Below are 21,496 nucleotides of genomic sequence, written 5' to 3' on the forward strand. Positions count from 1 at the left end.
ATTTACCTGCATAACTCTCAGTGCAGTCTTGTTGAAGCCGTTGTTCTGCATAGTCCTGAGGATGGCAGCCTTGGGGTGGTGGGTACAGGTAGGAAGGGATGTGTTACTCAACAAAGATTCTGCCCTTGACCACTCCAGATCATCCTGGCTATCCTCGTGTCCTGGCTGCTGTGCTTCATCTTCACGGTGACTGATGTCTTCCCTTCCAACAGCACCAACTATGGCTACTATGCACGCACAGATGCCAGGAAGGGCGTACTTCTGGTAGCCCCATGGTTTAAGGTTCCATACCCATGTAAGTATCATGAAGGCCCAACCAGGAGGGGTTGGAAGTAGACAAAAGGTTCTACATCATGGAAAGCCTTTTTTGATCTGAGAATGTCTCTTTACCTGGACATTTTTTTCATTACTTATGTGTATGTATATGCATGTATATGTGTATGGGTATGAAGGTCAGAGGACAGTCCCAGATGTGGCTCTCCTCTTTCCCTTGTTGGAGATAGGGTCTCTTTGTTGTTTGCCACTGCATACACCAGACTAGCTATGCTGTGAGCTACAGGGAGTCTCCTTTTTTCACCACCCATCTCTCTGGAGAAAGAAGCACTGGCATTGTAGATATGTACTACTGTGTGGGTTCTGGGAATTTCAACTCCTGTCCTCATGCTTCAAATGCCAAGCACTTTACCCACCAAGCCTTCTCCCAAACCCTGTGGCTTTTTGGTCATTAGAGAATCAGACAGTGAAAAGGGAAGTTCTTGTCTCAGAGGTCAGTCACCCACACACAGTTACTGACCAGTTTCCCTCTCAGGTTAACTGCTTGGCCTTCTGAGCCCTATTTATTAGGCTCTGAAATCCTGGGCAGGTGCTCTGGCCAAATGTGAGCTGTGATGGCAAAGATTTGAGGGCCACTGCTGATAAAGACAGGCACAAAGCTACTTGGTGCCAGGGCTGCCACAATGGGAAGATTAGCTAGCTGCTCCTGCCCACCAGTTTATGGGATAGTTTTCCTTTGGTCACAGCTGTGGCGGGAACCTGACACTTACAAGCAGCCGGAAGATGGAGCTTAGGCTCCAGTGTTGGGTAACTCATTGTGCAGAGCATGGATCTGCACCCAAAGGATCACCTGGAGTCACATGCAGCATTCTCCGGGTCCCAGCTCTGAATTTCCTCATGGGAACCAGTGGTTAGAATGCTATTCCAAACATTTTCAGTTTTCTTAGAGTTGAAGCATGAACTTAGCCAGGTTGAGCCGGTCACCCCTTGAGCTGTCTTGTTTTCTTATTTTACAATGAGAAACCCAAAAGCAAGAAAAGCCAAGAATATTAAGGTTGGGTCAAAGATACCTCTTCCAAGCATGCTGAGTGGTGATAATATCTGCAGCTCTCCCCTTTGTTCTTGATACTTTCTGAAAGCTTTAACAGGCTTAGCCTTCTAAAATAACATTCTCATCACATGGCGTCTCAGAGTGTATTTATATATACCTATCCTGTTTCCAGAAAAATGTGCTCAGTTTATAAACACACCTGTAAGCCAAGATAAAGTGAGATTGAAGGTCTCTTGGGAGGATGGAGCAGAGCCTTAGCATATTCACTTGGCCTGCTCATGCATATGGCTTCCCAGTTGACAGCTAGTGACAATACAGGCCACCAGGTGTTCCTACAAGGGACTCTCCAGGGGCATTATAGGGCTCTTCCATGAGATGGTGTTACTTAGTAGACAGGGTTCATGGCATCATCATGGGAGTATGTGAGCTCATAGGGTTCTCTTCAGGGACAGCCTTCAGCTGCCAAGAGCTAGTGAACTGTCTTTCACCCATCTGCAAGACCCAGTTCTACGCACTTTCCAACACTTGGATCAGTCTAGAGAGGACACTTTCAGATATCACAAGCTGTGCCCTCAGCCTTCAATATAGGAAGGATTGCCAAGATTGATGTTAATATACAGACTTCTGGCTCAAGATGTCAGCAGTGCCAAAGCTGAAAACCTGCTGTAACACCCTGAAAAAGTAGGTAAGCCAGGCCCACCATGTCCTCATAGATAATACTAGCTTTCAGGAGGCTGAGGCAGAAGCATGACTGGTTTGAGACCACATACACGGACTCAAAACAAATTAGTAAACAAAGTTCCAGAACTTAGTTGTGTGTGTGTGTATGTGTGTAGGAATGTGTGCACAGACTGGAAAGAGACAAATGAGTTAAAAGAGAGGGCTCAGTGATTGAGAGCTCTTCCAGAGGACCTGGCTTCTCTTCCCAGCACTCACATGGTGGTTCACAAACCATCTATAACTCCAGTTCCAGGGGATCTGATGCCCTCTTAAAGGGTGCTTGTGCGCACTGCATACACATGGTGCATGGTCATACATGCTGATAAAACTCTTGTATACATAGTATGCATAAAATAAAAGTAGGTCTCTAGAAACTTAAATATTTAAAGCTTAAATGTTGATATAAAGGATTTTTAGAAATCAGACTTCAGGTAAAAAGCAAAAAAGCAAAGCAGAGACTGAGAAATTGAAAATGTATTTCATGAAAAGTGGTACAGGTTAAGTATTCCCATTTTTCAAAATGATGGGCCCGAGCATCTTAGATTCAGAGCTTTGGACTAGGAATCTGTACATACTGTATCCCCAGTACAGTGAGGCAGGGTCTAAGCATGAAGGCCATCTGCATTTCACCCACCTGACACACAACTTGAAGGGAATTTATTTTCTTTTTGGAATAGTACATTTTATTTTTAATGTTGTATGGGTGCTTTGCATGCAAGTATATCTGTACATTATTGTCCTGCCTAGTGTCTATGGAGGCCAGAAGAGGGTGTTGGATCCTCAGGAACTGAAATTACAGATATTTGTGAGCTGTCATCTGGGTGCTCAGAATTGAACCCAGGTCCTCTTAAAGCACAGCCAGTGCTCTCACCCCCAAGCCTTCTCCAGCCCCCCATGTACCTGCATTTTGACTGTAGTGTAGCACATAGGGTTAGGTTTGGAATTTTCCACTTGTAGTATCATGTTCTAAAAAAATTCCAGATTTTGGAACATTTTATATTTTTAAATTAGGAATATTCAACTGAACATGTAGAATATAATAGGAAATCTTCCCTCAAAATCATGGAAGGGAAGATTTCTTCAAGGGAAACCATCATACTACAGTCTATATACTGTAACAAAAAAAAGCTTGTTCTAAGATAAAGAACGTCCTTGAACCAACCCTGAGAGAAAGTGTGGGCTGCCAGTGTACAGCCTGTGACACCCCTTCTGGGGATTTTACACTCTTCTGGAATTGACACCTTGCACCTCTTGCTCCAGCTGTGTCTGCCTCCTCTGCTGGCTCCCAGGGCAAGACAGCCCCAGGCAGGATTGCTCTTCTCACTTTCCAGCCTTGTTTGTACATCCTGCTTTGAAGGCCTGTCTTCATTTGAACTTGAACCATCACACTGTTAGTCTCAGAGTGCCCAGAGCTACAGGGCAGGTTCCTGCCCCAGAACCGTGTTTCAGATTTTCCCTCTGTGTGGCATCTGGGTTACTATTCCTAATGGTTCAAGGAAGAAGGGCATGTGCCTTTATCAAGGAGAGAAAAATGTCTAATAAGAATTAAGCAAATGCGGATACTCAGATGAAATTACAATGGGAATTTTGTTTGCTTTCTGAAATAAAAGTTAACAAACCTGATGGTGGGTCACATTTACTCAGTGGTGTACTTGAGTAGCTGGGACTTTTCATTTGATGCCACTACTTTGTACCATGGTGTCTACAGCTGTGCTCTGAATCCCTGATACAAATTCCTATTCCAAGCCAGGAATGTAATCCCAGCCCTGTAACTCACTCTCTGGAAACAGATGCAGGAGACTTGCCATGAGTTTGAGGCCTGTCAGGGCTGTCTAGTTAATACTAGGCCATCCTGGGACACTGTCTCAAACAAACAAAGCAAAGCAAATTTATGTCTCACCATAGCAGGCATTGTTGAATTACACTTTAGTGTATACTAGGAACATGACTTTGGGAAAGAGAATCCCCCACCTCTTCCAGTCTAGTGACGGCTTTCTCAAGTAAAGATGCGGAGGGCAACCCTCACTGAGACCCCTGCTCAATAACCTTCCCAGACATCTGCTGTGATTTAAGATTTAAAAGCAAATGGTTTGCAAGAGCTTGAGAATCCTGCACAGATCTTACAGAGTTCCCCGAGGTTCTTGAAACCTTGCCAGCCCCTAGAGGCAAGTGTGCACATCTTTCATGGTTGTTTTCTCTTCTCAGTTCAGTGGGGGATGCCCACCGTCTCTGCAGCTGGTGTCATTGGCATGCTCAGTGCTGTCGTAGCCAGTATCATTGAGTCCATCGGTGATTACTATGCCTGTGCCAGGCTCTCCTGCGCCCCACCACCTCCTGTCCATGCAATCAACAGGTAAGACATGCTCAAGAAGACATGCTCATCTAGTCTAGTGGTAAAAACTGAGAGCTTCCGATGACAGCAGTCAAATCATAATTGGTTGTCTATCTTTGGCCAAGTCACTGCCCTCAATGCCCTGGCTGTCTCACCCATGGCACAGAGCAGCATTCTACGTTCCCTCCTTCCAGTCTCCCCGACTTCTGTAAGAGTGGATGCATCTCTTCTCAGTGTGAAATGGGCACCACCTGTTTCCGTTCTCTGCTTGGTTTTATTATGTGTTGTCTTGTTTTCTCAGGACCCCTAGTCCTAAGAACTTATTTCTGAGTTGAAGAAAAGTGTTTCTTCATAGTCAGGCAGGTAGCACGACATTTTTCTTGCATCAGATAGTAACCGCTGTAGGTCTGTCGGTGGATTTATGTCAGTTGCCTTTTGAGGTAATCTGTTCACAGTCATGGATCACAAAACTAGACAAGAACAGCTCTGGGGAGGCAAAAACCAAGATCCAGAATTTTAAATGAGTGTCCCCCATGAGCTGTGGGGTTTGCACCTCTTTAGCTTCTGGAAGTCATTAAGAGATTGTTTCTAAGGAAGACATGGAGAAAGGAGCACAAGCCACCCTCCCTGTTGTTGCTCCTCCAACATGAGTCAGCATGACTGGCATGGACTCTTTTGGGTGGATTCTTTGAGGCTTTCACAGCCCTCCAGCAGAGCTGTTTCACATGATGAGACCGCTCGTCAGTTTTTCATAAAAAGATTCAAAGCCAGGTGGTCACGCTGCACTCCTTTAGCCCCAGAACTTGGGAGGCAGAGGCAGGTGGCCTGCTCTACAAGGTGGTCACCCCCATCTACAAAAAAGGTTCCAGGACAGCCAGGGCGGTTATACAGAGAAATCCTACTCCCCCCCGACCTTCGACAAAATGTACAAACTTACAAAGTATTTCTTCCTGATGGAACTATCTTAATAGCAAAGAATCAAATTGGTATGCTTTACTTCTAAGCACAGCCCACACGTCTCTTAGATTCAGTAGTTTGATTTTATTGAAATTATTTTAAAGTACTTGTGTCTAGTGGGCAATGTGGAAATAGCCTTCTTAGAGTTGCTGAGCATATGGGGGGTTGTCCTCAGCCTGTCAGAGACGGAACCTGAGAGTCCACACACTGTCCCACTTAACACCCCCACCCCTCTCAAGGGGCATCATTCTTTTTTTTCGAGACAGTTTCTCTGTGGTTTTGGAGCCTGTCCTGGAACTAGCTCTTGTAGACCAAGCTGGTCTCGAACTCACAGAGATCCGCCTGCCTCTGCCTCCCGAGTGCTGGGATTAAAGGCGTGCACCACCACTGCCCGGCGGGGCATCATTCTTGTAGGCTTCAAACGTTAAGAGCTGGTTTCAAAGTTTCCCATGAGTGACTGTTTCTCTTTTTCCCGTTTCTTTTCTTTTAGGGGTATTTTTGTGGAGGGTCTTTCCTGTGTTCTCGATGGCATATTTGGTACTGGGAATGGCTCCACATCCTCCAGTCCCAATATTGGAGTTTTGGGAATTACAAAGGTACAAATGTTTTCCTAGTTAAATGGCTGTCTGTCCATTTCATTGATGGGTTTGACCTGTGACCTTTCCATTGTGATCTTCCTTCCCCACCTCCTTCCCCCTCTTGGACTAGCTTCAGAGTGCCTGTTAGGAGACCTCACCTCACTTGGCCGCCCTGGGTAAGAGGCATCTGGGTTTAATTGTGGCTTCCTGCTGCCTCCAGATGTTGACTAAGCCCCTGCCTGTGTCAGGCCTCTGCTCTAAGCACTTTGGAGTGCCTGATGAGAAAGAAAGTTGGAGATTACATCCTAACGAGGGAAGACCCTCAGTTCAGCAGGGCATGTTGGATGAGAGATGCCTGTCTCTACAGAAACCATCTATCACAGTAATAAGTCTCAGGCCTCTGGATCAGAGCCCTTCTTAGTGAAATCTGTGGAGTTACGGTGAAGCAGAGCCTGGATCAGAGTCCTCCCCACTCAACCCTAGATAGTGACATGTAAGCGTACAGTTGTCCCACCCCAAAACCCAGCTTCTGTGAGAAAGTCTGCTCCTGACCTGTCAGATTTATTACGGGCAATTAAACTTCATGTTCTAGTTGCCATAGGCAAACAGTGCTGCTTGCCAGGATGTTGAGGAGTGCGGCTGGCCCAGCAGCCATTGAATGTTGTGTAACTAGAGACTGTTGAGACTGGTTCCCTTTTCTTTATAGCCTGCATGAGTCACAGGACTCCTTACCTAAGAACCCAATCCGGAAGCCTTCTAGACCTGTTTGACCCCCTAGCCTCATGCAAGATTCTATAACCAGATAAAAAGAAACCCAGTATTAAGTTTCACTCATCTTGGTTACAAATCCAGGTGAGAGGGAGCAGTGTTGAGATGTAGGGAGCACACCCGACCTGCTGATCTTCCCCTTGAGGCAGGGCCAGTATAAGCTCAACTTCAGGTGGACCAATGGCACCATCTACTGCCCATTCTCCCAACACATGGTATGGAGGGAGGGAGACTGTATGGGAACTTCCTTCAGTGTTGTTGCTGGAGTCCAAGTGCTGCCTACAGTAGACAACAATGTGGAGACCAAGGAGCTGAAGGAAGGGTTTGATGGGCACAAAGTGGGTATTAACCAGTAACCCCTTAGCATCTGCCCATGGGCAAATAACTAGCTCCAAACAGGGAGGCTGTAAAACTCCTAGGGACTTCGTGTTTATCAAGCACCCTCCTTCTGTACCTCTACAGATACATAGCTAAGGTCACTGAAAGGAAGCAAGTACCCTTTACAGGCCCAGGGAATGAATGGCATTTGAGTGATATAAGCCTTCTCTGAAATGGCACCCCAACAGCACTTATTTGTTTGTTTATTTTAGTTGTGCAGGGGGAAAATGTACACATGAGTGCAGTTCCCACAAGGCCAGAAGATAGAGTCAGATACCCTTGGTGCTAAGCTATAAGCAGTTGTGAGCCTCTAACTATGGGTGCTGGAAGAACAATATGAACTGTTAAGCACCGGGCTATCTCTTCAACTCACCAACACTAATCATGAGCTAATTTATGTTGCTCTGAATCCCTTTGTTCCCAGTCTTTGGAGCCATTTCTCAAGGCAAGAACTGTATCCATTCAAGACACTCACTGTTGAGTCCCTAGTCTACATCCGCTTTAGAGCAGGGAGCTGGGACTTGGAGCAGAAATGTCTGTGTGTGACCCTAGTCCTGTAATTTTGTGAGTTGAGCCCAGCCCCTAAGTTCTAGATCCATCTGTCTTGACACGGCAGTCAGGAGCACATGTAGCTGTATATACTTAAATAGGTTCATATTAAGATTTTACTTGCCCAGTCTCGTTGGCCATATTTCAAGACTCTCATTGCACATGCTCAGTGACTGGCAGAGGACAGCACATTCAGAAAACACTGCCACTGTCGCAGTCTCCTGGACAGACAGGGCTGAGCCATTGAACCATGCTTGGATTGAAAGGAGGGTAGTCTGTCCCCCATTTTCGGGCAGTTCTGCTGATAGCTGCATCTATCCAGTCACTGCATTCCTTGGACTTGGAATTCCTAACCTCACCAGAGTTGAGTTACCTACTCTGCCTCTGCTGAGTGTAGTACACCTGTCCCACAGAGAAGGCAACAGGACAGACACCGGGGATTGGCTGCTCTGGCCCCCATCACTTTTTCTCAACATGGTGACAGCAGGTAGCTCCTTTGGTCTCTGTGCCCTGGTCTATAAAGGTAGCTTGTAAGATGTTAGAATTGATCACTTGATTATCAGTTTAGCATGTCTTTCTGGCATAGCTGGTTCCAGGCGCCAGCTATGTTACAGATATGGTCACTTAAAAATTGTTTGCCACTTGGTTTATTTCTAGGAACAGAGTAACATGGTCTTCCTAAATATAGTCTGCCCACCCCAGATTACATTTTTTTCATGTGTCAGTGTTAGTTTCTATTACATATATATGTGCCCGATTCTGACCCTAGAAGTCAAAAAAGGGCATTGGATTCCCAAAACTGTAATTTAAGTTGGTTGTGTGCTATCATGTGGGTGCTGGGAGCTGAACATGGGTCCTGGAGAGAACAGTAGTGTTCTTAACTGCTGAACCATTTCTCAAGTCCAAATATAGTATCTTTTAGAGATGGTATCTAGGAAAGATCATTTCTCTGGTAACATGCTATTGAAGACCTGGGAAAAGCCAGGAATACAAATTTGACTTTTTGATGGTCATGAAGGAAGAAGCAAGGAGGTATGGAAGAGGTGCCAGGGAATGGGCAGAATAAGAGGAGTCTTAAAGGTCTGGTGTAACTAGCAGGTAACAGGAGGGCAGGATCTTAGGGCAGTTGGCAGCGAGGATAAACTGGACATAGACATACATGTTTATGAGCCAAGTATTCAGGAGGCAGAGGCAGGAAAACCATGAGCCTGGGCAATAGAGTAGGTTCCAGGCCAGCCTGGTCTGCATTACCAAGATCCCATCTCAAAAAACAAGACAAGCTAGGCATGGTGGTACATACCTTTAATCCCAGCACTCAGAGGCAGAAGAAGCAGATAGATCTCTGAGTTAGAGGACAGTGAGAGTTACACAGAGAAACAATCAAAACAAAACAAAACAAAGAAGATCCAAAAAATCTGTAGTTGTTCAGGTACTATTCATGAACAGAAGAGTGGCTTAGTTGCTGCTTGGTTATTAAGCTCTATTGTTGTGGGCATCCCTGGACCACTGTGGCCTTTCCCATCTGGTAGGGGTCTACCCATTCCTGCTGGGAGCCTTCACACTGAATGGTCCCTCTGCCTGTCAACTCTCCTTCAGGGAAATCTTACTCAACTTCGCAGAACATCCAACAACTCTCCCCAACTCATTTTTCCCCCTTTCCTCCTGGGCTCCCACATAGCAGAACAGTGCAATTTTATCATGGGGCTGTGACTTAAAACTCATCTTCATGTCCGTCCATCCCCAGTCTAACAAACGAGCGTACCTTAGATGCTCAAAGATGTTTACTGCAGATGGGAGGCTTCCTTCTCGTGGGATCAATAAGTCAATCCCTCTTGATTGAGCCTGCAATTTGTATGATCTTTTCCGCTGTTTACCTGTCCTTTGGTCCTAGTAGAGGCTACATTGGGGCAATGGAGGTTGCATATCATCTGTGACTATGTTCCCCTTGGCAGGCACTTTTTGTTTTCTTTTTACCTTCTTTCTTCCTTTCCCTGCTCCACCCATCCTGTGTCCCTCACTAGCCCAGTCTGCTGCCTCACCCTCTGAGTGCTGGGGTTATAGAAGTGAGCCATCGCCTTCAAAGACGTAGATTGTTTACTAATCAACAATATTTTAACAAGGAACTGGCAGTGTCTAGAAAGTTAACTCAATGACAGAGAGCAAAGGAAGGATCCAGAGGCAGCAAACCTAGGAGGAGGGACTGTCACCTATCTGTGCGCAGGCCAGACGTGATTGACTTTGCTTTAGCCGCGACATGTTCTTTGATCCTTAAGGCAAAACCACAGTTTATCCATAGTAGAGTAAGGAGCCTGGGAGCCAGAGGAGATGCATTATCAAGTCATTCAGTCAGAGGTACAGTGGACACGCAGACCAGCAGCGAGGCTCCAGAATTCCCCATTGGTAGGCCCCTCACTTTACCACCTTTTTATGGCAAGACACTGTGAGGGGGAGGTGCTTCTACAAATGGTAGTGGAATGTTTATCTGACTTGGGGAAAATGGATGGAGCCACAAGGACTTCTGTGGGGATTGCCTTGGTGAAAAGTCACATGGGAAAACTGGGAGAGAAGCAGGAACAGAATGTGTAGTGTAGCTGCTGCACCCACGACTCCAGCCCAGGAGGTCATCCCAGCCAAAGCCCACGAACAAAAGTGACTACATCTAGGGCATGGGTAAGCAATTTTATCTCCAACTCCTGACCCCTGGGGTCACCTTTCCACAGCTGCATCAGTGAACTGAGGTGTGGAGAGAAGAATGGAGCAAGGACTAGTGGGGTTCTTGGGTTGTCTCTATAGTAATGTATTGAGGACTAGACACTGCTAACTGAAAGAACTCTGGGTTCTGCCCAGGACACCATCACGTTTGCCCCGGGCTGCCAGTCTGGGTTGGGGAATGGCAGGTAATCTGCAACTGTTGTGCCCACAGGTTGGCAGCCGCCGAGTGATCCAGTATGGCGCAGCACTCATGCTGGGCTTGGGCATGGTTGGCAAGTTCAGTGCCTTGTTCGCATCCCTCCCAGATCCCGTGCTCGGAGCCCTCTTCTGCACGCTCTTTGGTAAGAGTCCACTCCCCTGGTGCAGAGGCCAACCATCACCAACCGTTCTTCACACTGGCCGATTCTTTTTAAAATCAGGCTGTTTAAAATCAAACACACAGGCTTTTATATACAGGCTTCAATCCCCAGATTTCCCTGGATTCAGTGCGTTTTACACAAAAATAATGCAGCCCTCAAAATGTGTACCTAAAAGTACATGCAGAACATACTTTTCTGAAAACACTTAGCTTCTAACAAAGCACTGAGCTACACAAATGCAGACTGAAAACAGGATTTCAACTCCACCAAAAATAGTCATCTTAACATGGGTAAAAATCACACAATACACACGGGCTAATTTTTAATGGGGATGTTTTCACAAATAAGATCTAGCAGTAAATCTAACAATTTCATTTTAAATTGTAAAAGGTAATGCTTCATTGGGCAGTGGTGACATGTGCCTTTAACCCCAGCACTCGGGAGGCAGAGGCAGTGGGATCTCTGTGAGTTCGAGGCCAGCCTGGTCTGCACAGCTAGGAGTTTCAGGACAGCCAGGGCTGTTGCACAGAGAAACCCTGACTTAAGGGGAAAAAAAAAAAAAAAGACACTGCTTCAAAAAGCTAGGAATTTGCATCAGTGTCCAAGCCAAATGTGTGTTAAAGATAGAAGTAATTATGTTATGAAAATTAAGGTAAAAAATCTAGTCTCTTTAGATTTTCTAATTGATTTAACTCAGATATTCCCCCTATAGATGAACCCTTTAAATTTGATCACTTTCACTATGCGACTTTGGGTTTGCTCTGTACCACTCAGATACAGTCATTGTGGACATGCCCCAGATTTCTAGTGTGGGTTTAATCAAAATTCTTAAAAAGGGAGAGTAAGAGATGACTCAGCAGTTAGAGCACTGGCTGCCCTTGAAGAGGACCTAGGTTCAGTTCCTAGCCCTCATATGGTCAGTCACAACTCCAGTTACAGGGCATCTGACAATGACTTCTGGTCTCCATGAGCACTGGGCTCACACTTCATTCAGTCATAAATGCAAGCAAAATACTTACATACATAAAGTTAAAAAAATTAAAACTTGTCTACTTGATTTAAAGAAAATGTAGTGTGAAGCTTATGTGTGATGCTGTCATCCGGGTCAGATACGGGTGGTTATGCTAGCCCTGGACCTTCCCTTTCTGGTACTGCACTGGTCTCCAAGCTGATTTCTGATGGACAGAGAAAGGACATCAGGGAGCCTGTCCTCAGCCTCTGGGATAGCCTGTCAGCGTGTCGTAGTTGGTAAACTCTGGAACTGTGTTCTGACGCTTTTCTCTCCAGGAATGATCACAGCCGTTGGCCTCTCTAACCTGCAGTTCATTGATTTGAATTCTTCCCGGAACCTGTTTGTGCTTGGATTCTCCATATTCTTCGGGCTTGTTCTTCCCAGTTACCTCAGACAAAACCCTCTGGTCACAGGTAGGAGAAAGAGGCCTTGAATCTTGGGTAGGGCAGTTGGGAGTTCTGCCATAGATTCCCAAATAGCTCTTGTAGTTGGAAGAGACCTTGGAACCTCAGGTGCATGTTGCTTCCTTCTGAGTCTTATTCTGGTTATTTCTCTGGAAACCACCAGGGCCACTCACAGACATTATTATGGGGTGTCTTCAGATCAGCAGTCCCCAGGTGAACACTTGGTATGGGTGCCAAGGGCTTACTTTTTGTTTTATTTTGTGTGTATGAATTTTTCTCTGCATGTGTGTACACTGGGAGCATGCAGAGGCAGAAGCCTAGATCAGAGAAGTAGAAGATTCAAGGCACCTTCTTGAAAGGCACCATGCTAGAAACCAAACATGCCTTGCCCAATGAATTGTCATCTCACCAGCCCCTGAGGTCTCATTTTTTAATGATTACCTCTCCATTGGCTCTGTAAAACTTTTGATTTTACAGACTCATGATGTATTAAGTTGTGTAATTCCTTAAAACTCAACTTCACAGACTTTGATATGTCTTTCTATTTTCAATTCAAGAATACTTATTTAGGTCCTGGAAAGATGGATGGCTCAGTGGTTATAAGTTCTTTTTTTAATTTCTTTTTTTATATTTTATTTTATGCATATGAGTTTTTTGTCTGCCTGTATGTATATGTATCATATATGAGGTTTGTCTGCCTGTATGTATATGTATCATATATGAGGTTTGTCTGCCTGTATGTATATGTATCACGTGTGTGCCTCATGCCCGAGAATGTCAGGTGAGGCTGTGGATCCCCAGGAGCTGGAGTGGAGTGAAGACAGTTGTGAGCCACATGTGGGTTCTGGGAATTGAACCTGGGTTTTCTACAAGAGCAAAGTGATCCTAACTACTGGAGAGATGGCTCAGTAGTTAAGAACAGTAGCTGTCAATTCCCAGCATCCATAAGGTTGCTCACAACCATCTATAATGGGATCTGATGCCCTCTTCCGACACACATGTATACATGCAGAACACTCAGACATAAAATGTAAGAGAAATAAAACGGTTCCTAACCACTGAACCAGCTCTCCACCAAGCCCTGGGTGTAAGCTCTTATTGTGAGCTGTTCTTGGCTCTTGTAGAGGGCCTGGGTTCATTTCCCAGCATCTGTATGTATGGAAGTTTACAATTGCCTGAACCCCAGCTCCAGGAAATCTGAAGCAGTCTTCTTATCTCATGTTACATGCAAATAGTGCACAGACATATATGCAGGCAAACACACGCACCAAATTAACAGATCTTTAAATAAAGAATACCTTTTTAGCTCCTACTTTTTATTTTAATAAAATCCTGCTGCCATGCAGAATGAGCAAAGGAGGAACCTTCTGAAGAAATATCTGTTGCTATTGATACATTATTTTTGCAGTTGAATAATTCAGGATTATTCTTTCAAGTTTTTTTTTCTTACATAGGCTTTCATGTAGTCCAGATTGACACTGAACTCATTTAGGCAAGGCTGACCTTGAACATTTAATCCTTCTGCTTCCACCTCCCAAGTGCTAGGATGACAGGCATGTGCTACCGTACCCATCTCAAATTAACTGGACAGGCATCCTGAATTTTAGGCCAGCCTATTTTACATAGCGAGTTTCAGGATAGCCTGGGATACATAGAAAGACCCTGTCTCAAAAAAAAATAAGCAACAGCGGTGAAAAAAGAAAAAACATTTTTAAAAGTTGCGTGAACAACTAGACTTGGTGGCTCTTTTGTCATCCCAACACTCAGGAGGAGGCTGACACAGGAAGATTGCCATGAGTTTGGTCCCAGCCTGAACACAATGAGTTCCTGGCCAGCCTAAGCTATGGAGTGAGACTTTGCACAGACACCCCCCCCCCACTCCCCATAGTGTAATTGCTGTGTTACTCACTTGTAAATTTCTTGCAGCATTACAACAACCATTTATTAAAGATTTAATTTATTTTATGTGTATGTGTGTTTGTCTGCATCATATATGTATGCAATACCCATGGTGGTCAGAAGAAAGCACTGGATCCCTACGAACTGGAGTTACAGATGAACCACCATGTGGAAACAACCTGGGTCCTCTGGACCAGCAGCTAGTGCTCTTAACTGCAAAGCCATCTCTCAAGCCCTATAACAGCCATTTTTAGTTCTAAATCTTTTATACATCTATAGACTATACCTCAATACCTCAACTATTTATTATAGTATTAATGTTATTTTATTCAGTTCATCTACTATACACCATTGTTGAAGCAATGGAATTATTGTTGCAAGTTTGTATAGTAACTTTAAATGTTACTGGCAAGAGTATGTGCATGTGTACAACTGAGAATTTTATATGTTTAGGTCCTATGTTGACTTCCAGAGGTGTCCACTGTCTCTTTCTGAGTCAAGGACAGACCTGCCCTGGCTACAGTGGTGACCCTTAATGGTGGTTCTGTTCTTATCCAGGTATAGCAGGAATTGATCAAGTACTGAATGTACTTCTCACTACTGCGATGTTCGTAGGAGGCTGTGTGGCTTTTATTTTGGACAACACCATCCCAGGTATGTGCTGTATGTCAGGGCTAGATACACAAGCATCTCTGGAGCATAGCCCAAGTCCCAAGCTCCCTCACCCTCACTCTGCCATACAGAAACAAGAACCACAAATAGCATTCACTGACCTTTGCCTGTGAGTACCAACTACTCACAAGTCTGCAGGAGGGGGTCCCTCAAGCCCAGGAGGCCAACCCTGTCTTAGGAGTAGGCATAGGAATAAGTCAGTTCAAAGGTATTATTGATACAAACTGTCTTCTAAAGTAGCTGAGATGACACTCCATCCAAATGACCGTTAAGAACAGCACACCATCCTGCATATGCTGAGAAGGCAGAGGGGTGCTCGGGTACGCCCTGGGACTCTGTCTCCCTTCTCAACTTGAGCCTGGAGCCTGAGATGGGCTTTTATGGACTCCTTTGCACAGTCCTGAGCTTCTGGTAGGTCTCTTAGAGATGGCTGCTGTACTATTGTCAAATGCTGCCTTCAAGGACAGGTGAGACAATCCATCTGTCTGGTGTGTCTGCCATGGGCTCCCCAGAAATCTTGTGAATGAGACATTTTAGTGGTGGATTGTTTTAAGGGGAAATCTTAAAAACTTCAAGCTCAAGAACAAGACCAGTGCACCTCCTATCCCCACATCAAACTGCAGCGAAACAGGAAGAGCTTCGATGAGTGCAGTGTCTCTAGGAGGCAGGTGTTATAGTTTATGCTGGTGTTTTAGAGAGGCAGCTTTTGCATCACATTTCATAGAAGATTTTGAAGAGGGTGTGGTGAGGTGACTAGACAGCCAGGCGGGAGACTGGATCAATATGATACCCAGGAAAGCAGTCACGTGCCTGGGTCATACTTCCACAGTGAAAATTATGAGTCCTGTCAAAGGACAGGGAGGACATGAAGTACAAAGTCCCTTGACTGTGGAATACAAGGAACAAAGAGGGTTAGTGATCCCCTGGGGACTAATCATCTTCAGCTTCTCAGGTTTTCTGTTGCTGTCATTGGGCAGGTCTGATTTCTAGAATGGGGTGTGTGTGTCTGTCTAACAATCCTCATTTCTAAGGGAATTAAGTATTCTTTTTGTGTTTCTCTCTGTGTGGAGCAGGTACCCCAGAGGAAAGAGGAATCAAGAAGTGGAAGAAGGGTGTGAGCAAAGGGAGCAAGTCCCTTGATGGCATGGAGTCCTACAATTTGCCATTTGGCATGAACATTATTAAAAAATACAGATGCTTCAGCTACCTGCCCATTAGCCCGACCTTTGTAGGCTACACATGGAAAGGCTTTGGGAAGAGTGAGAACAGCCGGAGTTCAGACAAAGACTCTCAGGCCACGGTATAGCCTTTGCTGTGCCCTGTGGCCTGGCCACAGTGAGGCATGATCTGTAGTCCCTTCCTGAGTAACAAGAAGATATATGTTTGTATATCTACTTTGGCATCCTGCACCTCAGAGCTAAGACAGGTTGCACATCACTCTTCTGTTGTGGGTAGTGATTGTGTCCAGTATGGTGTCTCACTTCTCTCCTTATTGGTCCCTTACCCTTTCCATGTCCATTGCTGGCCTTGGTCACTGAACTTGAAATCACAGTCCTGCTGCTGGAATGGGCATCTGGACTCCATAGTGGTCCTGCTTTCAGTTCCCTGCTGTGCAGACTTCCAGTGCTCTTTCCTGCAAGCCACTTCAAGGCCCAGGGGTTTCTGCTTCTAAACACTATGTCCAACTCTTTACTTGACCTGAGCCCTGCAGAGACCTCCTCTGGCCAAGGGGCCACCAATGTCCTTACTTTGTGGTCAGAGTGATGATGTTGTCCCCAAAACCCAGGAGTCTATTGACCTGACTGAAAGTAGTGACATGACTGCCATGTGCCCAGATGTGAGTGTGCATAAGGTCTGTGTAGCTGTGCCTGGCTGGGTGGCACTCTGTCTAGGAGATTGACAGGAATGGAAAGGTCCTGAGTCAATGGCATTCCTGACCACTCTGGCCCCATCCAGGTCAGCACAGTGCACACTAGTCTGTTTTACTGACTGAGACAACCTATTTGGCATTTTCACTGATGGCTGGCATGACGGGTATAGAGTGCCCACAGATAAGTCCATGGGTGTCTTGGCTCTGCTATCCTGAACTGTTGTGTGTGTTTTATTCCTATTTAATGTTATGACTATAGTGGATTTTTGAAACCAGTGTTTTTCCATGTGAACTTCTAACCTTGCATCCTATTCCTTGTTCTTTACCCCTTACCCCATTAAGAAAAGAACCAGCGTTTGTAAAGCTGTGGGTACCATCAGGGAAGCTTCTTGGAATGGCTGTTGAAGGCCAGTGACCATTGTTGTGGGTGTGTTTTGTACTGCTCGATACCATGAAAATGTAAATACTGTAATGTCTAATCTATTTATCACAACTGACTACTGGACCAGAACCCAGAAACATGGGTCAAGTTACATGTGAATTTGTTTGGTGAAGAAGGGAACCTGGGACAGTAATACAGCATCACCATATGGAATGTGCCATTTCCTTCTGTTGCAAGTCATTGCTGGTAGATTTGACTTAAGACTTTGTGTGGGTTGTCAGGTCACTGGTCCATTGGATCTTGATCCTTGCAGAGGGAGGATTTGATCCCTTAGCCAAATGCCAGTGTAATTTGTTGCAGAAGACAGTAAGAAAAACAGCTACCGGGTGCCATCTATGAAGTGTTCTAAGCTAGGACACAAATTCTTGCTGACAAGTGACTTGTATTGAATTTGTCTTTGGTTTTCAAGCCAAGAGAAAAGCCTTGCTTCATGAGATTGTACCTCTTATGTGGCTATGGACCTGGCTGAATCGTTCATGGCAGTGGGCATTCCTGCTTTTCTTAGCAAGGTGTGATTCTGAGTGGCCCTCTGTGTTTCTCTGCCCCAGCCCCCAGGCTGGTTCAGTATCACCATATTGCCAGGTCTTTGTTTTTGTCCCTGCAGCCCTCATGACCCATGAGAGTTTTGGGTTTCAATAACACCTCACCTCAGAGCCACTGTATTGTTTTGCCAAAATCTTACTCCAGATTAAGTAAAGAACTGGGCTTCTGATTGCATTTAGTTTTGTATGTTTTCTAAATGTCTACACAAAAGTAATTAGTGCTATGGAAGCACATTGGTGAGTAGCCTTTGTCCCCCTTCCTTAGCAAGCGTGTGTGGCTGACAGCTCTCCTGCTCTGCCTTCACTGTTGCCTCAATTTGTGTTCTGCTTAGTTTATCCAGCTTCTGTTTGGAAGCTCCTGAGATTTGCAGCTGTGAGCAGGAGTGGGAGTCCACACAGAAGCGTGAGAACGGTTGGCGATCCTGCCTGCTGCACCTGTTCTGCTGAGGGCCTCCCCAAGTCTTCCCATTTGGCTACATTTTGCTCTGGTCACTATCAGACTTGGACATGGGCTCACCAAGTATATATGATCAGGGAAGTTCTATGCCAACATCTCCATTGGAAGCAGGGTTTCCTCTTTGTGCTTTTTCAGAGCCAACTTTTGATATTTTTGGAAGGAAGGGGCAGGATGTGGGAGGAAAGAGAACAACCCAATCAGACGCCTCCATGGAGTTGTGCACTTTCTGCACTATGAGTGATTGGCACCCTGTGACTACTAGTAAGGTTTTTCCATGCAGCCTGTAGTCTCCCAGAACATAGAGAAAATGTGTGCCTAGAGGGGAGTTTTAGGAGGACATGGTGGCCATGTGTGGTCTGTCTGCTAGGTCTTGTGTCCAGCTTATCTTCTGCTGAGACTTGCTGTGTTTTGTATGCCAATGGGCGGTTCAAAAGTATTTCAGATGTGAGCATCCTTACCGGGCATTCCACCTCTAGGTCTCTCGGTGAACATTTGCTTCCACCCAAGAGCCAACATTTGTGTCAGCACAGAAAGCAGAATGTGAGAACAAGGACAGTACTGTCTGGCTCCTTGTGCCGGAGACCCAGTTGGAAGGCAGTGGGAAATGGCACTAATCTCTGTAAAGTGATTTTCATTTATGAGTTAAACCTTGATTCACTGGGACTGAGATGTTTATGCTCAGAATCTTTTTGTTTTGTTTTGCTTTGTTTTTTGAGACAGGGTTTCCCTATAGCTTTGGAGCCTGTCCTGGAACAACTCCCACTGTAGACCAGGCTGGCCTCGAACTCAGAGATTCACCTGTCTCTGTTTGCCTCCCGAGTGCTGGGATTAAAGGCGTGTTCTACCACCACCTGGATCAGAATCTTTAAGAGGGTTCCCAGTGTTAACATTTATTGGGATTGATCGAGGCAAGAGAGGCGGCTTTTCTAGGCCAGCTGGAGGAAGTATTGTGGGGCCTACTGGTGTCCCGTCTCCACTGTGACAAATTCACATGCAGGATTTACTTTATACTGTAGAATACTGACTTTCATGATGACAGCTTGATTTATGCATGAATATCACAGTATTTCCATATAGTAAAATAACATTTCTGCCCAGGATAATAGTCACAGTTTTCCAGGGAGGGAATGATATAATTTTCATGACAATGTCATGTGCTGATAGAATTTCTCCATTGATGAACCTCTAGTATGTGTGTATACTTTATTTACCCATGTGTGCATTTTATGATCAGGATCTAAACTGTCAATTCTTTCATTCATGTCCCTGCTGAGACACTGATATTAGCAACTTAGACTTAAAGTCGGCAGGTTTAATCATTAGTCATACCAGTGCCCAGAGATGAAGCCTCAGTTTAGAGCCCATCTGACTGGAAGAGAGGCAGCATCCTGCAGACGGCCGTGCTTGGGATAGACATTTGGCTGTTGGTATCAGGCTTGGCATGGCTTTTAGTGAGGGACCTAATTACCCAGTTGTTGAGGATGCCAGCTGTGCATACCCAAGCTTGTCCGCTGCACACTGGGTTATGTACAGCTAGGCCTGAGCTTTCACAGAGCTCTGGTCTCCAGGAAACCATCTCTTGGATCAGGGTTTCACATACCGTACTTTATTCTCAGTCCCTTAAGATTTGGGCACAGAATAGGACATCTTCTACTTTGCACTCTTCTACAGTCAGAACCCCAGTAGTGCAAGAAGGTCCCTTACATGCCAGCATTCAACTTTTCATCCATGGAACCCAAAGCACAGTAGTGCTGGGGATCCCTTTTCGGCAGCCTCATCGACCTCCGCATCCTTCTAGTAGGTTGACTGCCTTGTCACTACTCTATACCCAGCATTCTCAGGTTGCTGTGTGTTTCCTGGTGTTTAGAGCATTCATACCAACATTACTGTTTGACGCATCTGACAGCTCAGTGGACATCCTCTTCTGTCCGTTCCTAACAACTTTGATTTGACATGTTCATCAGTTTCTGACTGTCCTTAGAACAGTAGAGATGCCTCTATTTTATTTGAGTTTTGTGACTGACTTTACCTATATATCTCTCTGGGTTTTTTTTTTTTTTTTTATTTTTATTTTGCATACTGAGGGTATTTGGGGTGGGGTTGTTTTTTGAGATGTGTAATTCTTTTATGGAGTTTTTAAAAAGAATTTTCATATTGTTTTTCTAACATGGCTTCATTAAACGTTTAAGTATTTTAAAAATATGTAATATTTGGACCAGATGTTGTGAATAATAGTAGAGATAAAGCTATTTTATTCTGTATTTTTAAAACTGTTCCGTACAAATAAAAGCTCCTGGATGTAGTTCTGCTGTCGTGTGCCTCTTTCTTTGGCTGGAATTCAATTAAGAGCCCCATGTTTTAAGGGTTCGTTTTTCTTGTTATTGTTGTTTTTTGGGGGGAGGTTGTGTTTTTTTTTTTAATTATGCATACAGTGTTCTGCCTGCACGCCAGAAGTGAGCACTAGATTTCATTACAGATGGTTTTGAGCCACAGTTTGGTTGCTGGGAATTGAACTCAGGACCTGGAAGAGCAGCCAGTGAGTACTCTTAACCGCTGAGCCATCTCTCCAGCTCCGTGCTTTAAGGTTCTTAAGGAGCAGAACCAATCGGATGGAAAAAACTGTATTTATTATATATTTGAAATATGTATGTGTATGAATTTAAGTCAGCTTAATTAAAATAATAACAACAGCTGAATCATGCCTGAGAGGCTGAGAGCCAGGTAGTTGCTCTGTCCTTGAGGCTGGGTGGCTCAGTAGTTAGAGCCCTGCTGTGGCTGCTTCTCACTGGAGAGGCCAACAACCCAGTGGTTGCTTCGTCCACAAGGTGGGGTGCTTCAGCAGGCCCAATCTGGCGCCATACTCCTGGAAGCTTCCTGGGAGGATGCTGGCACTTAGCCTGGGCTAGAAGCCTGGAATCACTGGTTCTGACAGCAGTGGGGAATTGGTGGTAGCAGCAGGCGAGTCCAGAGAAGGCCCATCCAAGCAAGCCAGAGGCCAGTAACCTTCCTTCTTTTAAATCTTCTGTGCCCCCTTGTGAAAGCATCTGGGCTGTATCCGAAGGCCCAGTCGAGGCAATGAGGACAGTTCTGTAGGTGCGGCCCCCGGCCCAGGTGAATCTAGTCTGTGGTAGAGTGACAGTAAAGCCATCGTCCTGTCCAACAGCTTTCCAGGATGCGTGTCAGCAAATGGGTGGGGGTGGGGACATTCTGAATCACTGAGAGGCAGGAGCCTTAGGATAAACAGTATCCACACCAAAAGGTCATGTGAATGCCAAAAAAAAAAAAAAAAAGGCCAAACATAGCTACTTTTGTGGCCAGGCTCCAGTTGGTAGTGGTGTGCTGGGGTGGGGGTTGAGGATGGATATTGAGGAGCTGGGGAGGGGGCCGAGGGTGGAGCTGGGCATGTTTTTCAACTTGGAGTAAACTTGGAATGACCCAGTCTCCATCCTTGATTCGCCCCCTGACAGCTCAGGACATAGTGACACAGCTGCTCTGCTCTAGCTACCTCCTGCTGTTGACAT

The 21,496-nt window shown here is 45.3% G+C and overlaps 1 protein-coding gene across 8 annotated transcripts in view; it reads left to right on the top strand.

Annotated features, from left to right (window-relative positions):
- The window catches only part of Slc23a2 (solute carrier family 23 member 2), a 107,836-nt gene extending 87,570 nt beyond the window's left edge, over nucleotides 1-20,266 (top strand). For 7 of the 8 annotated variants that reach the window (XM_057780508.1, XM_057780507.1, XM_057780502.1 and 4 more), the window contains 7 exons: nucleotides 139-295; nucleotides 4,250-4,397; nucleotides 5,824-5,929; nucleotides 10,530-10,659; nucleotides 11,965-12,102; nucleotides 14,551-14,646; nucleotides 15,738-20,266. In XM_057780508.1, coding sequence (XP_057636491.1) covers nucleotides 139-295; nucleotides 4,250-4,397; nucleotides 5,824-5,929; nucleotides 10,530-10,659; nucleotides 11,965-12,102; nucleotides 14,551-14,646; nucleotides 15,738-15,970 — 1,008 coding nt within the window. In that variant the 3' untranslated portion in view covers nucleotides 15,971-20,266. Of the gene's footprint in view, nucleotides 1-138; nucleotides 296-4,249; nucleotides 4,398-5,823; nucleotides 5,930-10,529; nucleotides 10,660-11,964; nucleotides 12,103-14,550; nucleotides 14,647-15,737 lie in introns of those variants that run through there. The other variant, XR_009057708.1, reaches the window with a different exon arrangement.
- The last annotated feature ends 1,230 nt before the right edge of the window (nucleotides 20,267-21,496 follow it).

This window comes from Chionomys nivalis, chromosome 9, assembly GCF_950005125.1.
Source record: "Chionomys nivalis chromosome 9, mChiNiv1.1, whole genome shotgun sequence".
NCBI lineage: Eukaryota > Metazoa > Chordata > Mammalia > Rodentia > Cricetidae > Chionomys > Chionomys nivalis.